The sequence below is a fragment of the Marmota flaviventris genome, chromosome 1 (assembly GCF_047511675.1).
Source record: "Marmota flaviventris isolate mMarFla1 chromosome 1, mMarFla1.hap1, whole genome shotgun sequence".
Lineage (NCBI taxonomy): Eukaryota > Metazoa > Chordata > Mammalia > Rodentia > Sciuridae > Marmota > Marmota flaviventris.
Window position 1 is genome coordinate 201,506,787 of NC_092498.1, and position 14,595 is coordinate 201,521,381.

General features: G+C 33.8%; 1 protein-coding gene across 1 annotated transcript in view; it reads left to right on the plus strand.

The window, feature by feature from the left end:
- The window catches only part of Topaz1 (testis and ovary specific TOPAZ 1), a 64,535-nt gene that overhangs the window by 36,570 nt on the left and 13,370 nt on the right, over window positions 1–14,595 (plus strand). Inside the window, 4 exon segments of the mRNA XM_027932005.2 lie at window positions 308–374; window positions 3,406–3,577; window positions 4,189–4,289; window positions 6,462–6,627. Coding sequence (XP_027787806.2) covers window positions 308–374; window positions 3,406–3,577; window positions 4,189–4,289; window positions 6,462–6,627 — 506 coding nt within the window.

The following is a 14,595-nucleotide window of genomic DNA, read 5'->3' on the forward strand; positions in this document are numbered from 1 at the left end:
AAGGTAGGAGCAAAAGAGATCATGTGCTGGGAGTTGGTCTTTTTTTTTTTTTTCCTGTTTTTATTCAGTTATTTTGAAGTGTGGGCATTCTGGTAGGCTGAAAATAAGTTTCACATGAAATTTATTTTTTCCTTCGTATTGTTGCCTATGGTTTAAGGAGTTGTCCTTTTATTCAACTCTAAATATTTTTATGACAAACTTTATGCATTCATTTTTCTCATCTATCTTAGGCATAAACTATGAATAATTAGCAATAGTGACTTTTTGGGGGGTGAATGTAAGTATAATTAACCTTTTTCTATTAAAGGTTACAGAAGAGGCAATTTAAAAAGAACTGGAAGTATGATTTAGATTCAGCCTTGAATGAAATAGAGGTATGACATTTTTATATTTTCATTTATTTTACTTTTTTTTTTTTTTTCAGTACTGGGATTGAACCCAGGGCCTCACACATGCTAGGCAAATACTGTACCACTGAGCTGCATCCCCAGCCCTGTAACATTTATTTTTAAAATAAATTGCTGGGATCTCTGAAAATCAGTAACAACAAAAAATGTTGTAATAAACCCCACTTTAGGAAGTTTTAGAAATGTGGCTATTGGAGAAAATCTTCAAGGAAGAGAACTTTGATTTTGTTTACACAAGTGAATATTTTGGAATTGCAGACATTCTAATTTATTGAGTTGTGAACTATTCTAAAAATATTCAGTTGCAAAATTATGTTAAGGTAAAATAATAATCCAAGTTTAGTCTTTAATTTTTGTGGCTAAGCAGACTCATGCTGTCACAGATAGCTATAGTATACGAAATGACAAGAGTAATTTAGGATCATACTGAGCTCTCCAAGAGTGTGGAAAGTAAAAAGTAGAGGACTTTCAGGATGATCTTATAGTTTTCTGTTCCTCTAGTAATTATTAGTATACTCTTCATTAGTATCTTTACATCCATAAAGCAACTTTTTTGATTTGGAAAATTATTTCTTATTTTATAATAATAGTAGTAATATAGTAAATTTACTAAAACTTGATTTGTAACCCCTTTTGTAGAATTGTATCCCAAAATGATATGTAGACCCCAAGTTATAAATGGCTAAGTAATAGTAAAATGCAGTCTCCAAAAGTAATAAAATTGCATATTACTGTGGAGATGACTTACATCATGCTAGTCACCATCTGCTTTATATAAAATTCATCTCTCCACTGCCCAGTTTAGGTTTGGGAATAATATTATTAAGTTCCTTAAGAACTAGATGATTAAAACATGTATGGGGCTGGAGATGTGGCTCAAGCAGTAGCGCGCTCGCCTGGCATGTGTGCAGCCCGGGTTCGATCCTCAGCACCACATACAAACAAAGATGTTGTGTCTGCCGAATACTAAAAAATAAATATTAAAATAAAATTCTCTCTCTCTCACTCTCTCTCTCTCATTCTCTTTAAAAAAAAAAATGTATGTTGCTATCTGGAAGGCATGGAGGCTTTTCAGTAGTCAGAAAAGTAAAGCTATGATCAGTTACATTAGAATCTCTGGGGGTGACATCTGGGCATTAGGTTTTGTTTTGTTTTTGTTTTTAATTTGTCCAGATGATAGTGATGAGAATTGAAAATGCCCCTGTAAAGTAAACACTCAGTAGAAACTATGAAGGCTTTTCTCAAAGCTAAAACCATTTCAAGATTTAAACATACTCTAGGCTATGGTCTCGAATCTAACCTTCCCTCTAAATACCTGTTTTTTTTTGGAAAAATAATTCTTTGTTGCTATTTGAATTATATTTTCTCAAAAGTCATAAGAAAAAAAAATGGCTTGACTCTGGATGTACGTTTTTCAAGGAATAGAAATATCCCTTATATAGAAATATCCCTTGATGTGGATTTTGCTCCTATATGAGATTGATGATTTCTTCAATACCAGGATGTGTCAAGTCTCCTCAGAGAATAGCCTTTCTCAAAAAAAGGGGTCTAAATGGCCATGCAGATTCGTATTGATTGTTAGATTTCAGTTCTCTTAAAGCCATGTCTCCCTTCAGATGCGTTCTCTGTCACACACCTGCTAGCCTTATCTGTTGTTCCCTTGGTAGTTCTCTTCCCACTGAATGACTACATCTTTTCTGAGATGTTTTTATCAGGAAGGATCTCTCCCTGGGGACTCTGGCAGTATTAGGCTAACATTCTCCTTAGAGCTAGTCACCAGTCATCATGGCCATTGGATGGAATGCTCTGATTACTTAGGTCTGGATCATGAATCTACCCTAGATGAGAGTAGTCAATACATTCAAATCATGGGGATTAAGACCTGCTTGAGGGGAGAGTAATTGAGATACTGTGCTCAAGGAAAGAAACATGTAGAGTAGGTAAAAACAAAAGAGATGAGTAAAATCTCGGAGAGTTTCCCCATTTTCCATTTCCGTAAACCTCATCAAGGTCATAATCTTTAGGAATGATTCATGGATTGCTCTTTTTCCCTACTCTCCACACGCAGATATGTGCAGAGGCAGAGCTGGGCAGCTTGAGGAAGCCTTGGAGGTTACAAGGGGGTGGAGGTCAAACCTAAAATAAAGGTATATTTGTGCCATTCCTAGCAGGCAGGACCATCTACCTTGTTTCTCATCCCGGTGCTCTATTTCTTTCCTCTATTTTACTGACTTAGATAAATAAATAAATGTATGAATAATTGAACATGTGTCTGGGACCACATTATTTATTCCCTACATATTCCATGTAGCCTTCCTCCTCTAAGGAGCAAATTTTTGAAATATAAGAGCTAAAGAACTGAGAACTATCAGCTCAAGATCCCAGAGAAAACAAAACAGAGGTTTTGAAAAATATGCTCAATGAGTTAATTTACAAAGGCCTGAAACAGTTTTAAAATGCTCATTTGAAAAAGTGAAGTTTTGATAGTTCACTCGGGAAGTCATGTAACACTCCTGATCAAGTTTTTGGCAGAGGTTTTATTCACAGGGCTATTTATAACAGCAGAAAATTGTAAATAACTTAAATGCCCAACATTGAAGAACAATTAAATAACATGTAAACCTGCTAAAAAGTATATTCTGTACCATTGAAAATAATGTTAACAATAAATTTGTGATGATATAGAAAACATCAATGTAAATGAAAAGAAAGATGGAACATGAACTTCAGGCATGTGGAAAGTAAATGTTCTTGCTGGAAGAAAAAGAAAAAAATAAAACCTTATATTTTAAAAGATGGAAAGGATCATTCCAGAATGTGTTTTTAAAAAAGTTACCACAGTTTTATTGATGTGACATTCATTATTAAGTTTATAACATTTGCAGAGATTGTTTTATTAATCTTTGTATAAAATCTAATGCCTACGTGTGCCTGGCCCATAATATGTTTGCATAGTTTTCATTTTCTTCTTCTGTTTTGTTTTTAATAATTTTGATAGAATTGTAAAGAAAAAGGTGACTGGACCAAATTGGGAAACTTATACATTAGCGTAAAAATGGGCTGTGAAAAATTTGCAGATTTCCAGAAATTTTGTACTTGTATTGCTGAAACACTCACAAAAGACTGTAAAGAAAGACCAGGTGTTCCTTTTTGTGAATTTGCTGAAACAGGTAAAATATCTCTGTATTGTTCTGAACATTATGAGAAAGGTGCAGTGATATGAGGATAGAGCTTTTTTAATATTTTCCATGTTACGGATAAATTAATGTTGCAGATTTCATATGAATTTTTCTATCTGCTTGTTAAGTTATAATGGTATAAAGGCAAGAACTGGTGTTTTAGTATCAGATTTTTTTAAATTCTGCTTAGTTGTATCAGATGTTTTATATTCTTATTTTTCTTTAAAGTGGCTAAATTATTGCTAGAAAATCTCACTGGAGCATCTGAATTTTTGAAACACTGAAGTAGTTACCATCTTTACTATTGTAAGGCAACAAAAGTCATAACTGAATTTTGTTCATTTATGTGTTTGTTTTTTTAGTGTGAACACTTTGCGACTACAGTTTTTATCTGGGGTTAGTAAACTTTGTAAAAGGCCAGATCATAAAGTTTTAGGCTTTTCACACACCATGTATGATATCACACAGTTCTTTTTACCTTTTAAAATAAAAACTATTGTTAGCTCACAAGCTTCAGTAGTATCAGTTTCATGTTAATTTGCCTTTTCCATCATTTTAAATAATTGTTTCATTTTCTTCCATATGCCTACCTTGTGTTTCAGTTAGCAAAGATCCACAAAATAGTGAAGTAGATAAAACTTTGCTGGGAAGAATTGGAATCAGTGCTATGTACTTCTATCACAAGCTGTTGCAGTGGTCCAAGGTACTTCATTAAATGTTTGTTTTCATTCTGAATAGTGTTAGTTTAAAAAATATGAATAGAATAAAGGTTAACCTTGAAATTAAGAATTTGCTAATAGTCATTACAGGCAACAGAATGGAACCCACACTAATAAGTTAATTGTTAAATGATAACACTAAGTAAATGTGAAAGGGGGTGACATGAGACTGAATACTACGTGGAATTTCATTATAGGTAAGACTTAAGAGGCTTTGCTAAATCATTTATATGAAGCAATTTTCTGTTTATAATTTTTTTGGCCAACTCAGTGTCAGTAGCATTGTAATTCTGGAAGAGTTCAAGGTACCTTTGTTAACAAAAATTCCTTTAAAATTAACAAAATTCCTTTAAAAAACACCTCTTAAAATGCTCTAGAACACAGTATACCCTATATCTTGGTGTCGTAACTTTTCAAGGCTTAGCTTACCATGTAAATGGACTAGTGATCAAGACCATATTGTATTTCTCTTCTTTAGATTTCCCTGAGGTGGTGAGCAGAGTTATAGACTCAATAAAGTCCAAGTAGTGGGCAAGAAAATTCAAAATAGAAAGTGCTAAGGAATGGAGTTGATAAAGTAGAGTAACTGAAAGTGTGGTAACTATTGAATTAATTAACTTACCTTTTGTTACCTGTTACTTTTTTAAAAGAGGTCATTTTATAATTGAATATTTGTTCAATAATATTTAAGTATATTGTCACTTGTATACACAAAAAAATTCATGAATTTAGAAAAAATTTAACTCAAAATGGTGGTACAGAATATCTCCAGGAGATTGAACACGTATGTGGCAGGCCTAGGGTGGGCAGGATGTACCCTGTCCCGGCTTTCTCAAACTGTCATAGCTTTCACTTAGACCAGAAGAACTACTAAAGAAGACACTTTTTTTTTTTTTAATATTTATTTATTTTTTTTTTTTAGTTTTCGGCGGACACAACATCTTTGTATGTGGTGCTGAGGATCAAACCCAGGCCACATGCATGCCAGGCGATCGTGCTACCACTTGAGCCACATCCCCAGCCCCAAGAAGACACTTTCTGAAAACATTTTTTAGCGAAAATTCAAGAGTATATTTTTATTTCTTGGGTTATTATTTCTTAAGACATCAAGATGTCAGTGAATTTTTGTTAATTAAAAATGTTTACCTTATTTAGAAAAATTATCACCTTATTTAGTATGAAGCCTATTTCTTTTAATGAAGCTTATTCCTTTTTTAACATAAAGCAATAAATGGCCTGGAGATGTCACTTAGTGTCAGAGTATACATTTAGTATGCTCAAGGCCCTTTTTCAGTTCCCAGTACCTCAGGAAAAATGTTGAAATTAAACTAAAGTTATCGTGAAAAAAATGCATTAATTTATTCAGTCAAATTGAAGGTACATTGACATCATTAGTAAGCATCTGAATATAAAAACAAGTGTTGCAAAATTGTACCTGCAGCCTACTTTCGTGGAGCCCCCAAGCTAAGAATGTTTTTTTCATTTTTAAAAGTTAAAAACAACCATTAAAAAGAATGTACAATAGACCAAATGTGTTCTGCAAAGCCTAATATATTTACTTTGTAGCTGTTTACAGGAAAGTTTTCTAGCTGCTGGTATAAAATAATAATGTGTGTCCACTTCCTAATACCCAAAATGAAGACAGTTTTATTGTAGAATATGTGAATTTTTTTATTGAATTGAGGACTTTTTTCTGCTAACAGTTATCCTTTTTCCCCCACTATCACTCTTTATCTAAATTTGATAACAAAATATCTTCCTTTATATTCTCTCTCCCCGTCAGACTGGTCAACAAAACAGAAGTAAAACCATATAATCAGTAGTTTTCCAAGGAAAGCATGAAATCCTTTCAAATGAGATTTTGAGAGGAAGCGTATATAAAACAGTAGAAAGGAAAACCGCTGATAAAGGGGGGTGCCCAGTGGTAGTAAGAGGGTAGGTAGTATATGACAAAGGCCTGCTTATTCCACTTCCCTTTCCATCTTTAGGGCTCAGCAGGAAGGGGCTTCCAGAATTAGTCTTGGAGCAGTTTGGCAACCATCAGTCTAGGATGATAAATCAAAATGGATAATTGCCTTCTGCATGATTACCATTGACTTTGTATCTCTCTAATACTATAATTGATACTCAATTAGTGTTCTTTATTTTCACTCTAGGGAAGGAAGGTCTTAGATAAACTATATGAATTAAAAATACATTTTACAAGTTTAAAAGGACTTACAGGGCCTGAGAAGTTAGCACCAAGATGTCAGATTGTGAATATTGCAGCAGAAATTTTTCTAAAAAGTGGAAGCCTAGATGGTGCCATTTGGGTATTAAGGGGTAAGTTCTCATATGCCACAAACATAAAATAATTGTTAAATTCTTATCTGTCATTGCTTTAAGTTGATACTGAACTTTGGGTGATAGTTTAGTCCAGATACTAGTGAACATGTGTATAGAAAAAGAGTGGTTGTGATACACACTGAAAGGAGAAAGTGGACTTGGTTGTCAAGAGGAAATTTTATGAGCCTTAGTTGATTTACAAGCTAGTACTGGCTGTGGCCTAAGCACCATACTAAATGTTTATGTGGATTATCTCAGTTAATCTTCATAGAGTTTAGAACTATTACAGTTTGTATTCTATACATTTAAAATGTTAGCAGAGATATTAAGCAGCTGACCCAAAATGACATAACAAGGAAGGAACAGACAGAAATTCAAACCCAGACAGTCTAGCTTCAGAGTCCAGGCTTCAGCTGCTATGTGAAATGCTGACTGCAGTCAATGTAAACTCTGTCTTCACATGTATAAGCAAAGGTGACTATAAACGAAGATGCTTATCATCCCTAAAAGGCAGTCCATTTAGCAGAAATTACAATTAAATTAAGCCAGCAGAAGCAACTAAAGTTACTTTGGTGTAAGATAAATAAAAATTCAGAGAGCACAATAGTGTCCCTACATGGTAGGCAGTAATGGCTCTGGCTAATTGGACCATCAGGCAGATTTGATAAAGTAGGGTAAAAATAAAGACAATATAAGAGTCTGTTTAGATAGGAAGATAGAATGGATATAAATAAAGCAAATAGATTACTAATATATGCTAACAAACACATATGCTAGCACCCATGCCTAGTATGCTAGTACACACACACACACATGATCCTTTGTATTTGTTCAGTACTGAGAGTTTATAGAATATAGAGGTTGTAAATAGACTACATGATCAGAAGCTTATTGGAAAAGGTTTTCCCCAACTTAACAAACAGCCAGAAAGGTTTCCTAAGTGGGAATAACTGAGATATAGAAACAGAATTAGTGAAATGCAAGTCTGAACACAGGTTCTTTTTTTTTTTTTTTTTTTTTTTTAAAGAGATGTGGCAAAAAATGAGAAGGGTAAATAAATAGTTGATAAAAATGGGCTTGGGTAAAATCTTGTTATAGGAAACTTCTTCCTAAACATTTCTGACAAAACTATTCTTTCTTAAATTAGAATATGAGAGAATTTATGGTAGCAATGTGGAGTGGTCTCTGGAGATATTTGTAAATTTTGATGTTTCAACTTTGATTATCTTTTAGGTTTTATCAATTATCAACATAGTATTCTCTTTCACGATGGCAGTTTCCCTGGAAAGTAATTTCTATTAGTAAAATTTTATTTTCTCAAAAGAAGGCACTACAGAAGTATGGTCAGTTGTCCTTAGTTTTTTTTTTTTTTGTTTGTTTGTTTGTTTTAATTCTTAAAAGGGTTTTTTGGTTGGTTGGTTGGTTTGGTACCATGGATTGAACCTAGGCTTGGTAAGCTGAGCAACATCCCCCCCGCCTCTTTTTTTTTTTTTTTTTTTTTTTTTTTTAGAGAGAGAGAGAGGGTCATGCTAAGTTGCTAAGGCTGGCTTTGAACTTGTGATCCTCCTGCGTCAGCCTCCCAAACCTCTAGGATTGCAGGTGTACGCCACTGCACCCTGCTTAAAAGGGTCCTGTAGTGAACTGGTCGTTCTGTAGAAAGGAAATACAAATGAATCAATCTCACTTGTAATAAGTGAAGTTAATCTCTCATTAAAGAAATATACATTAAAATTAAAAAACACTATTTTGAACCTGTCATGCTGTCAAAGTTTAATGGTACATTTTTCGTGAGAGTTTGAAGAAATGGATATTCAGAGACATTATCTTGAGGGGCTTTTTTAGCAACATACCTGCCAAAAGTTAAAAATGCATATTTCCTTTCACTAATTTTTTTTTTAAGAGAGAGAGAGAATTTTTTTTGAATTTTTTTTTTTTTTTTTTTTTAGTTTTCGGTGGACACAACATCTTTGTTTGGTGCTGAGGATCGAACCCGGGCCGCTCGCATGCCAGGCGAGTGCGCTACCACTTGAGCCACATCCCCAGCCCCTCCTTTCACTTATTGACTCTATTTCTAGGAATTTGTCCTGCAAACACATTTATGCCAGTATAAAAGGGTATGCATTGTAAGTCTAGAATCTTCTGTTACACCAAAAATAACAAAAGATTCCGGATAGCTTAAATGTCCACTAATGGAGTGCCAGTTAATTAAACTGTATTATAGCCATATGCTAGAGTAGAATGAGGCAGATCCACAGGTAGTCATTTGGAATGGTCTCAAAGATCTATTGCCAAGTGAAAAAATAAATATGTAGAAAAGTACATGCTACCATTATTGTAAAAAAGGATACTAAAATGGATGCCTAAACATATTTGCATATATACTCTTAAAATATTTTTAGAAGGATGCACCAAAAAATGGTAATTATGGTTGCCTCCAGGATGAGGAGTTGAGTGCTTTCAGGACAAAAGATGAGAGGCACATTATCTTTTCACATGTTTTTTTTCTTTTTCCTTTTTAAAAAAATCTATCTTTGTTACCTGCTGAGATTCTTAAAAGGTGGAAATACATACATTATTCAAGGTTGAGAAATGGAGAATATTTTACACATTGTTGGTTTGGTGGGTGGTAGACTTGATGGTGAGACAGATTCTATTGTTTTAACTTCATTTTACCATTTTAAACTTTTTCTCAGCACTAGTACTTTTTATCCTGGCAAAGGAGCAACAGATTCCTACCATGTCTTCTCCCAATACCAGCATAAAATAAAGTCTTAAAACAATCTTATAATCATGGTCCAGAGTTTGAAAAATAAGTATCTTAGTTCTTTGTAATTCAAATTTTGTAAAAAGTTAAGACACTTATTGAGAAACTGCCTTTTGAATTTTAATTTTATTGCCTTTATAAGGAATATGTTACTATATGTAATATGAATTTCATATGTAATATGAAATTAGAGTGGAAGCAAAACTGATGATTAAAATCCCTTAGTCACTCAGAAATAATTATTATCCACGTTAGTGTTACTTTACAGATTTTTGTAGCCTACATTTTTTTTCCAGGCAGTCTTTATAAAAAGGGCTTCTTTGGTTTTCCATCTTATAGATGGATGGGTGTATCTAATATATTTCCATATTTCTATTATAGACGATGATCCCTACTAAACATCACTGCTAAATCTTTTTTTTTCCTTAAGATAAATTCTGATGGAATCACTGTAGTAAAGGATAAGGGCATCATAAGGCTCTTCAGTAAATGTCAAATTTTTCCTTCTTGCCATTCAGATTTGCAGAATTGTTTTGGTTATCAGGAAGACTGCAGTGTTCCAAATTATGCAGACCCCTAATCTGGCTATTCAATATTTAAAAGATGGCTATACATACATTCCTGGTCTTATATCTGTGGGTAGATACGAAAGTCCTCTACATTTTAAATAAGATTATAGTAACTGTAGTCATCTGAACAATGTGTGAAAATGTGAGTTATGAAACACCATTGCCAGCAGTGAGTATTCCATACTCCTTTGCTACTTTGGCAGGGTAAATATGATATTCACAGCTTCACTTTTAATTTAGGCATTTAATTGACCATTAGAGAGAAATTTTCCCATCTGTTCTTTTTCTGTCAGTGGTCTGTTCATGAACTTGGTTTGTTTTCTGATATCTGTATTTCTCTTCATTGATTTGATAATGTGAATATTCACTGTGTATCTAGCATTGTGCTGTCACTGTCATTTAATCAACACTACCTCCTTAAGATAGATAGTGGTATCCCAAGATGAGGACACAGGTTCAGATTAATATCACACAGCAAGTAAGTTTGGAGTAGGAATTCCAGTTCACTTTCCTACATCACTCTTCTTATGATGACATTTTTGCTTACCTCACGTGTGTCCCATACCTTTTCAGATTACTGCACCCCCTCCCCCGTTAATTAACCACTGTTATAAATGTTACCACTTTCATTTTTTTTAAGTTATTTAAATTTGTGAGTCTTCCACCTGTGGCAGAACTTGACACAGAATAAATATTTAGTAAACAATAGTTGAGGTGGGTGCATGGATTTTTCTTAAGTATCTTTGCACCTTTCTAAGAAGGAAATAGCTGGAGGTTTTGAAAGTGCATATGTATGTGTTTTTGCTTTTTTTGTTGTTTTTTAGAAGTGTTAACTATTTTTTACTACAGAATTTAACATAAAGGTTTGCTCAAATACTTAGACTAGTCACTTTATGACTCCAGTACTAATATAAGCATATAAACATTTCTAATATTTATTAAGAAAAATGTGTTGTCCTCATTTTCAATCTCTGAATGGATCTCTTAGCACACATCTTGTTAGGCTAAGCCAACTTCAGTCTGTTTTAATACAACGGTCTCTTTTATTTCTCCTGTATTTACTTATTAGACCTACTACCTTCTTTGTACTTTTCTGGTTGGTTGGTTTGTTTATTGGTACTGGGGATTGAACCCAGACGCACTTCACCACACTGAACTACCACATCCCCAGTCCTTTCTTTCTTTCTTTTTTATTTATTTATTTATTTATTTTTATACTGGGGATTGAACCCAGGGATGCTGAGACACATCCCCAGACCTTTTTTTATATTTTATTGGAGACGAGGTCTCACTGAGTTGTTGAGACTAGCATTCAACTTGGAATCCTCCTGCCTCAGCCTCCCAAGTCACTAGGATTACAGGCATGCACCACTGTACCAGCAGCTTTATAAATTATAATACACATAATATTAGTTCTGATAACATGGATAATATGTATGTCATACTTAGGAAATATCATGCTGCATAGTAATGCCCTTTTATATTGCAGTAGCTTACATATTAAAGCTATTAGACCTTAATCTGTTTGGTATTTATGCTTTTCTCAGCTTTTTATTTCCCTCCATGAAAACATTTGCTTTTTGCATATTTATTTTCTTTTTTTACCCAGTTTACATTTTTTTATACTTAACAAATTATCTTTTAAATTTTAATTTAAAATTTTGTTCTGTATAATGCTTTGGGCAGTTCTTATTTGTCTGAGAATTCATTCACCTATATGTTCTTCAAAATTTGGGAATTCTCTGTTGGTTTTAAATTTTGAGGTGAGAAAGGAACCTAATTTTGTTTATTTCCCTACAGTGTTGTCCCAGTTCATCCTTTACTCACTTCTTTAAAGTGCCACTTTTATCATATTAAAATCTTGGATCTGCTTGGGTCTGTTTCTGTACTTTTCTCCCAAGGATCTTCATTTCTGTACTAGCACTGTACACTTATTTATTTATTATTTTTTGACTTTTTGAAATTTTAAACTTTTATTTATCTATTTATTCTAACTTGTTATACAAGACAGAATGCATTTCAATTCATAGTACAAATATAGAGCACAATTTTTCATGTCTCTGATTGTTCACAAAGTAGAGTCATACCATTCATGTTTTTATACATGTACTTAGGATAATAATGTCCATCTTATTCCACCATCTTTCCTCCCCCATTTCCCCTCTCTTCCCCTCCCCTTTGCCCTATCTTAAGTTCTTCCGTTCTTCCTATGCTTCCCCCACACACACCCCCATTATGGATCTGCATCCACATCAGAGAAAATATTCAGCCTTTGGTTTGGGGGTGGATTGGCTTCCTTCACTTAGCATAATGTTCTCCAACTTCATCCATTTACCTGTAAATGCCATGATTTTATTCTCGTAATGCTCAGTAATATTCCACTGTGTATACAGAACAGTTTCTTTATCCATTCATCTTCTGAAGGGCATCTAGGTTGGTTCCACAATTTAGCTATTGTGAATTGTGCTGCTGTAAACATTGATGTGGCTGCATCCCTGTAGTATGCTGTTTTTAAGTCCTTTGGGTATAAACTAGAGCTAGAGAGTGGGATAGCTGGGTCAAATGGTGGTTCCATTTCCAGTTTTCCAAGGAATCTCCATACTGCTTTCCATATTGGCTGCACCAATTTGCAGTCCCACCAGCAATGTATGAGTGTGCCTTTTCCCCATATCTTCACCAACACCTATTGTTGTTTGTATTCTTAATAGGTGCCATTCTGACTGGAGTGAGATGAAATTTTAGAGTAGTTTTGATTTGCATTTCTCTAATTGCTAGAGATGTTGAACATTTTTTCGTATATTTGTTGGTTGATAGTATATCATCTTCTGAGAAGTCTGTTCAGTTTCTTAGCCCATTTATTGATTGGGTTATTTGGGGTTTGGGGGTGTTAAGTTTTTTGAGCTCTTTATATATCCTAGAGACTAGTGCTGTATCAGATGTGCGTGTGGTAAAAATTTGCTCCCATTCTGTAGGAGCAATTCTCTTCACCTCACTGATTGTTTCTTTTGCTTAGAAGAAGCTTTTCAGTTTGAATTTATCCCGCTTATTGATTCTTGATTTTATTTCTTGCACTATAGGAGTCTTGATAGGGAAGTCGGGCCTAATCTGATATAATGAAGATTTGGGCCTACTTTTTCTTCTATTAAGCACAGGGTCTCTGGTCTAATTCCTAGGTCCTTGATCCACTTTGAGTTGAGTTTTGTGCATGGTGAAAGATAGGGGCTTAATTTCATTTTGCTGCATATGGATTTCCAGTTTTCCCAGCACCATTGTTGAAAAGGCTATCCTTTCTCCAATATATTGAGATGATCATATGATTCTTATCCATAAGCCTATTAATGTGATGAATTACATTTATTGATTTCCATATGTTGAACCAACTTTGCATCCCTGGGATGAACCCCACTTGATTGTGGTGCACCATCTTTTTTATATGTTTTTGTTTTCAATTTGCCAGAATTTTATTGAGAAATTTTGCATCTATGTTCATTACAGAGATTGGTCTCAAGTTTTCTTTGATGTATCTTTGTCTGGTTTTGGAATTGGGGTGATATTGGCCTCATAGAATGAGTCTAGAAGTGTTCCCTCTTCTATTTCATGAAATAATTTGAGGAGTATTGGTAATGGTTCTTATTTGAAGGTCTTATAGAAGTATCCATCTGGTCCTGGGCTTTTCTTAATTGGTAGGCTTCTGATGGCATATTCTATTTCATTGCTTGAAAATGATCTGTTTAACTTGTGTATATATATCATCCTGATTCTGTTTTGGCAAATCATATGATACTAGAAATTTGTAGGTGCCTTCGATATTTTCTGTTTTATTGGTGTAAAATTTTTCAAAATAATTTCTAATTATCTTCTGTATTTCTTTAGTGTCTGTTGTGACTTTTTCTTTTTCATCACGGATGTTAGTAATTTGAAATTTCTCTCTCCTTCTCTTTGTTAGCATGACTAAGGGTTAATCATTTTTATTTTTTCAAAGAACCAACTTTTTGTTTTGTAAGTTGTTTCAGTTGTTTCTTTTGTTTCAATTTCATTGATTTCAGCTGACTTTAATTATTTACATCATCTACTGCTTTTGGTGTTGATTTGTTCTTTTTCTAGGGCTTTGAGATGTAATGTTAGATCATTTATTTGTTGACTTTCTTCTTTTTAAGGAATGAGCTCCCATGCACTAAATTTTCCTCTCTTAGCACTACCTTCATAGTATCCCAGAGATTTCGATATGTTATATCAGTGTTCTCATTTACCTCTAAGAATTTTTTAATCTCCTCTTTAATGTCTTCTGTGATCCATTTGTTCATTCAATAGCATATTATTTAGTCTCCAGGTATTGGAGTAGTTTCTATTTTTTACTTTATCATTGATTTCTAATTTCATTCCATTATGATCTGATAGAATGCAGGGTAATATCTCTGCTTTTTTGTATTTGCTAAGAGATGCTTTGTGGCATAATAGTCTATTTTAGAGAAGGATCCATGTGCTGCTGAAAAGAAAGTGTATTCACTCATTGATGGGTGAAATATTCTATATGTCTGTTAAATCTAAGTTGTTGATTGTATTATTGGTCTATAGTTTATTTAGCTTTTGTTTGGAAGATCTATCCAGTGGTTAAAGAGGTGTGTTAAAGTC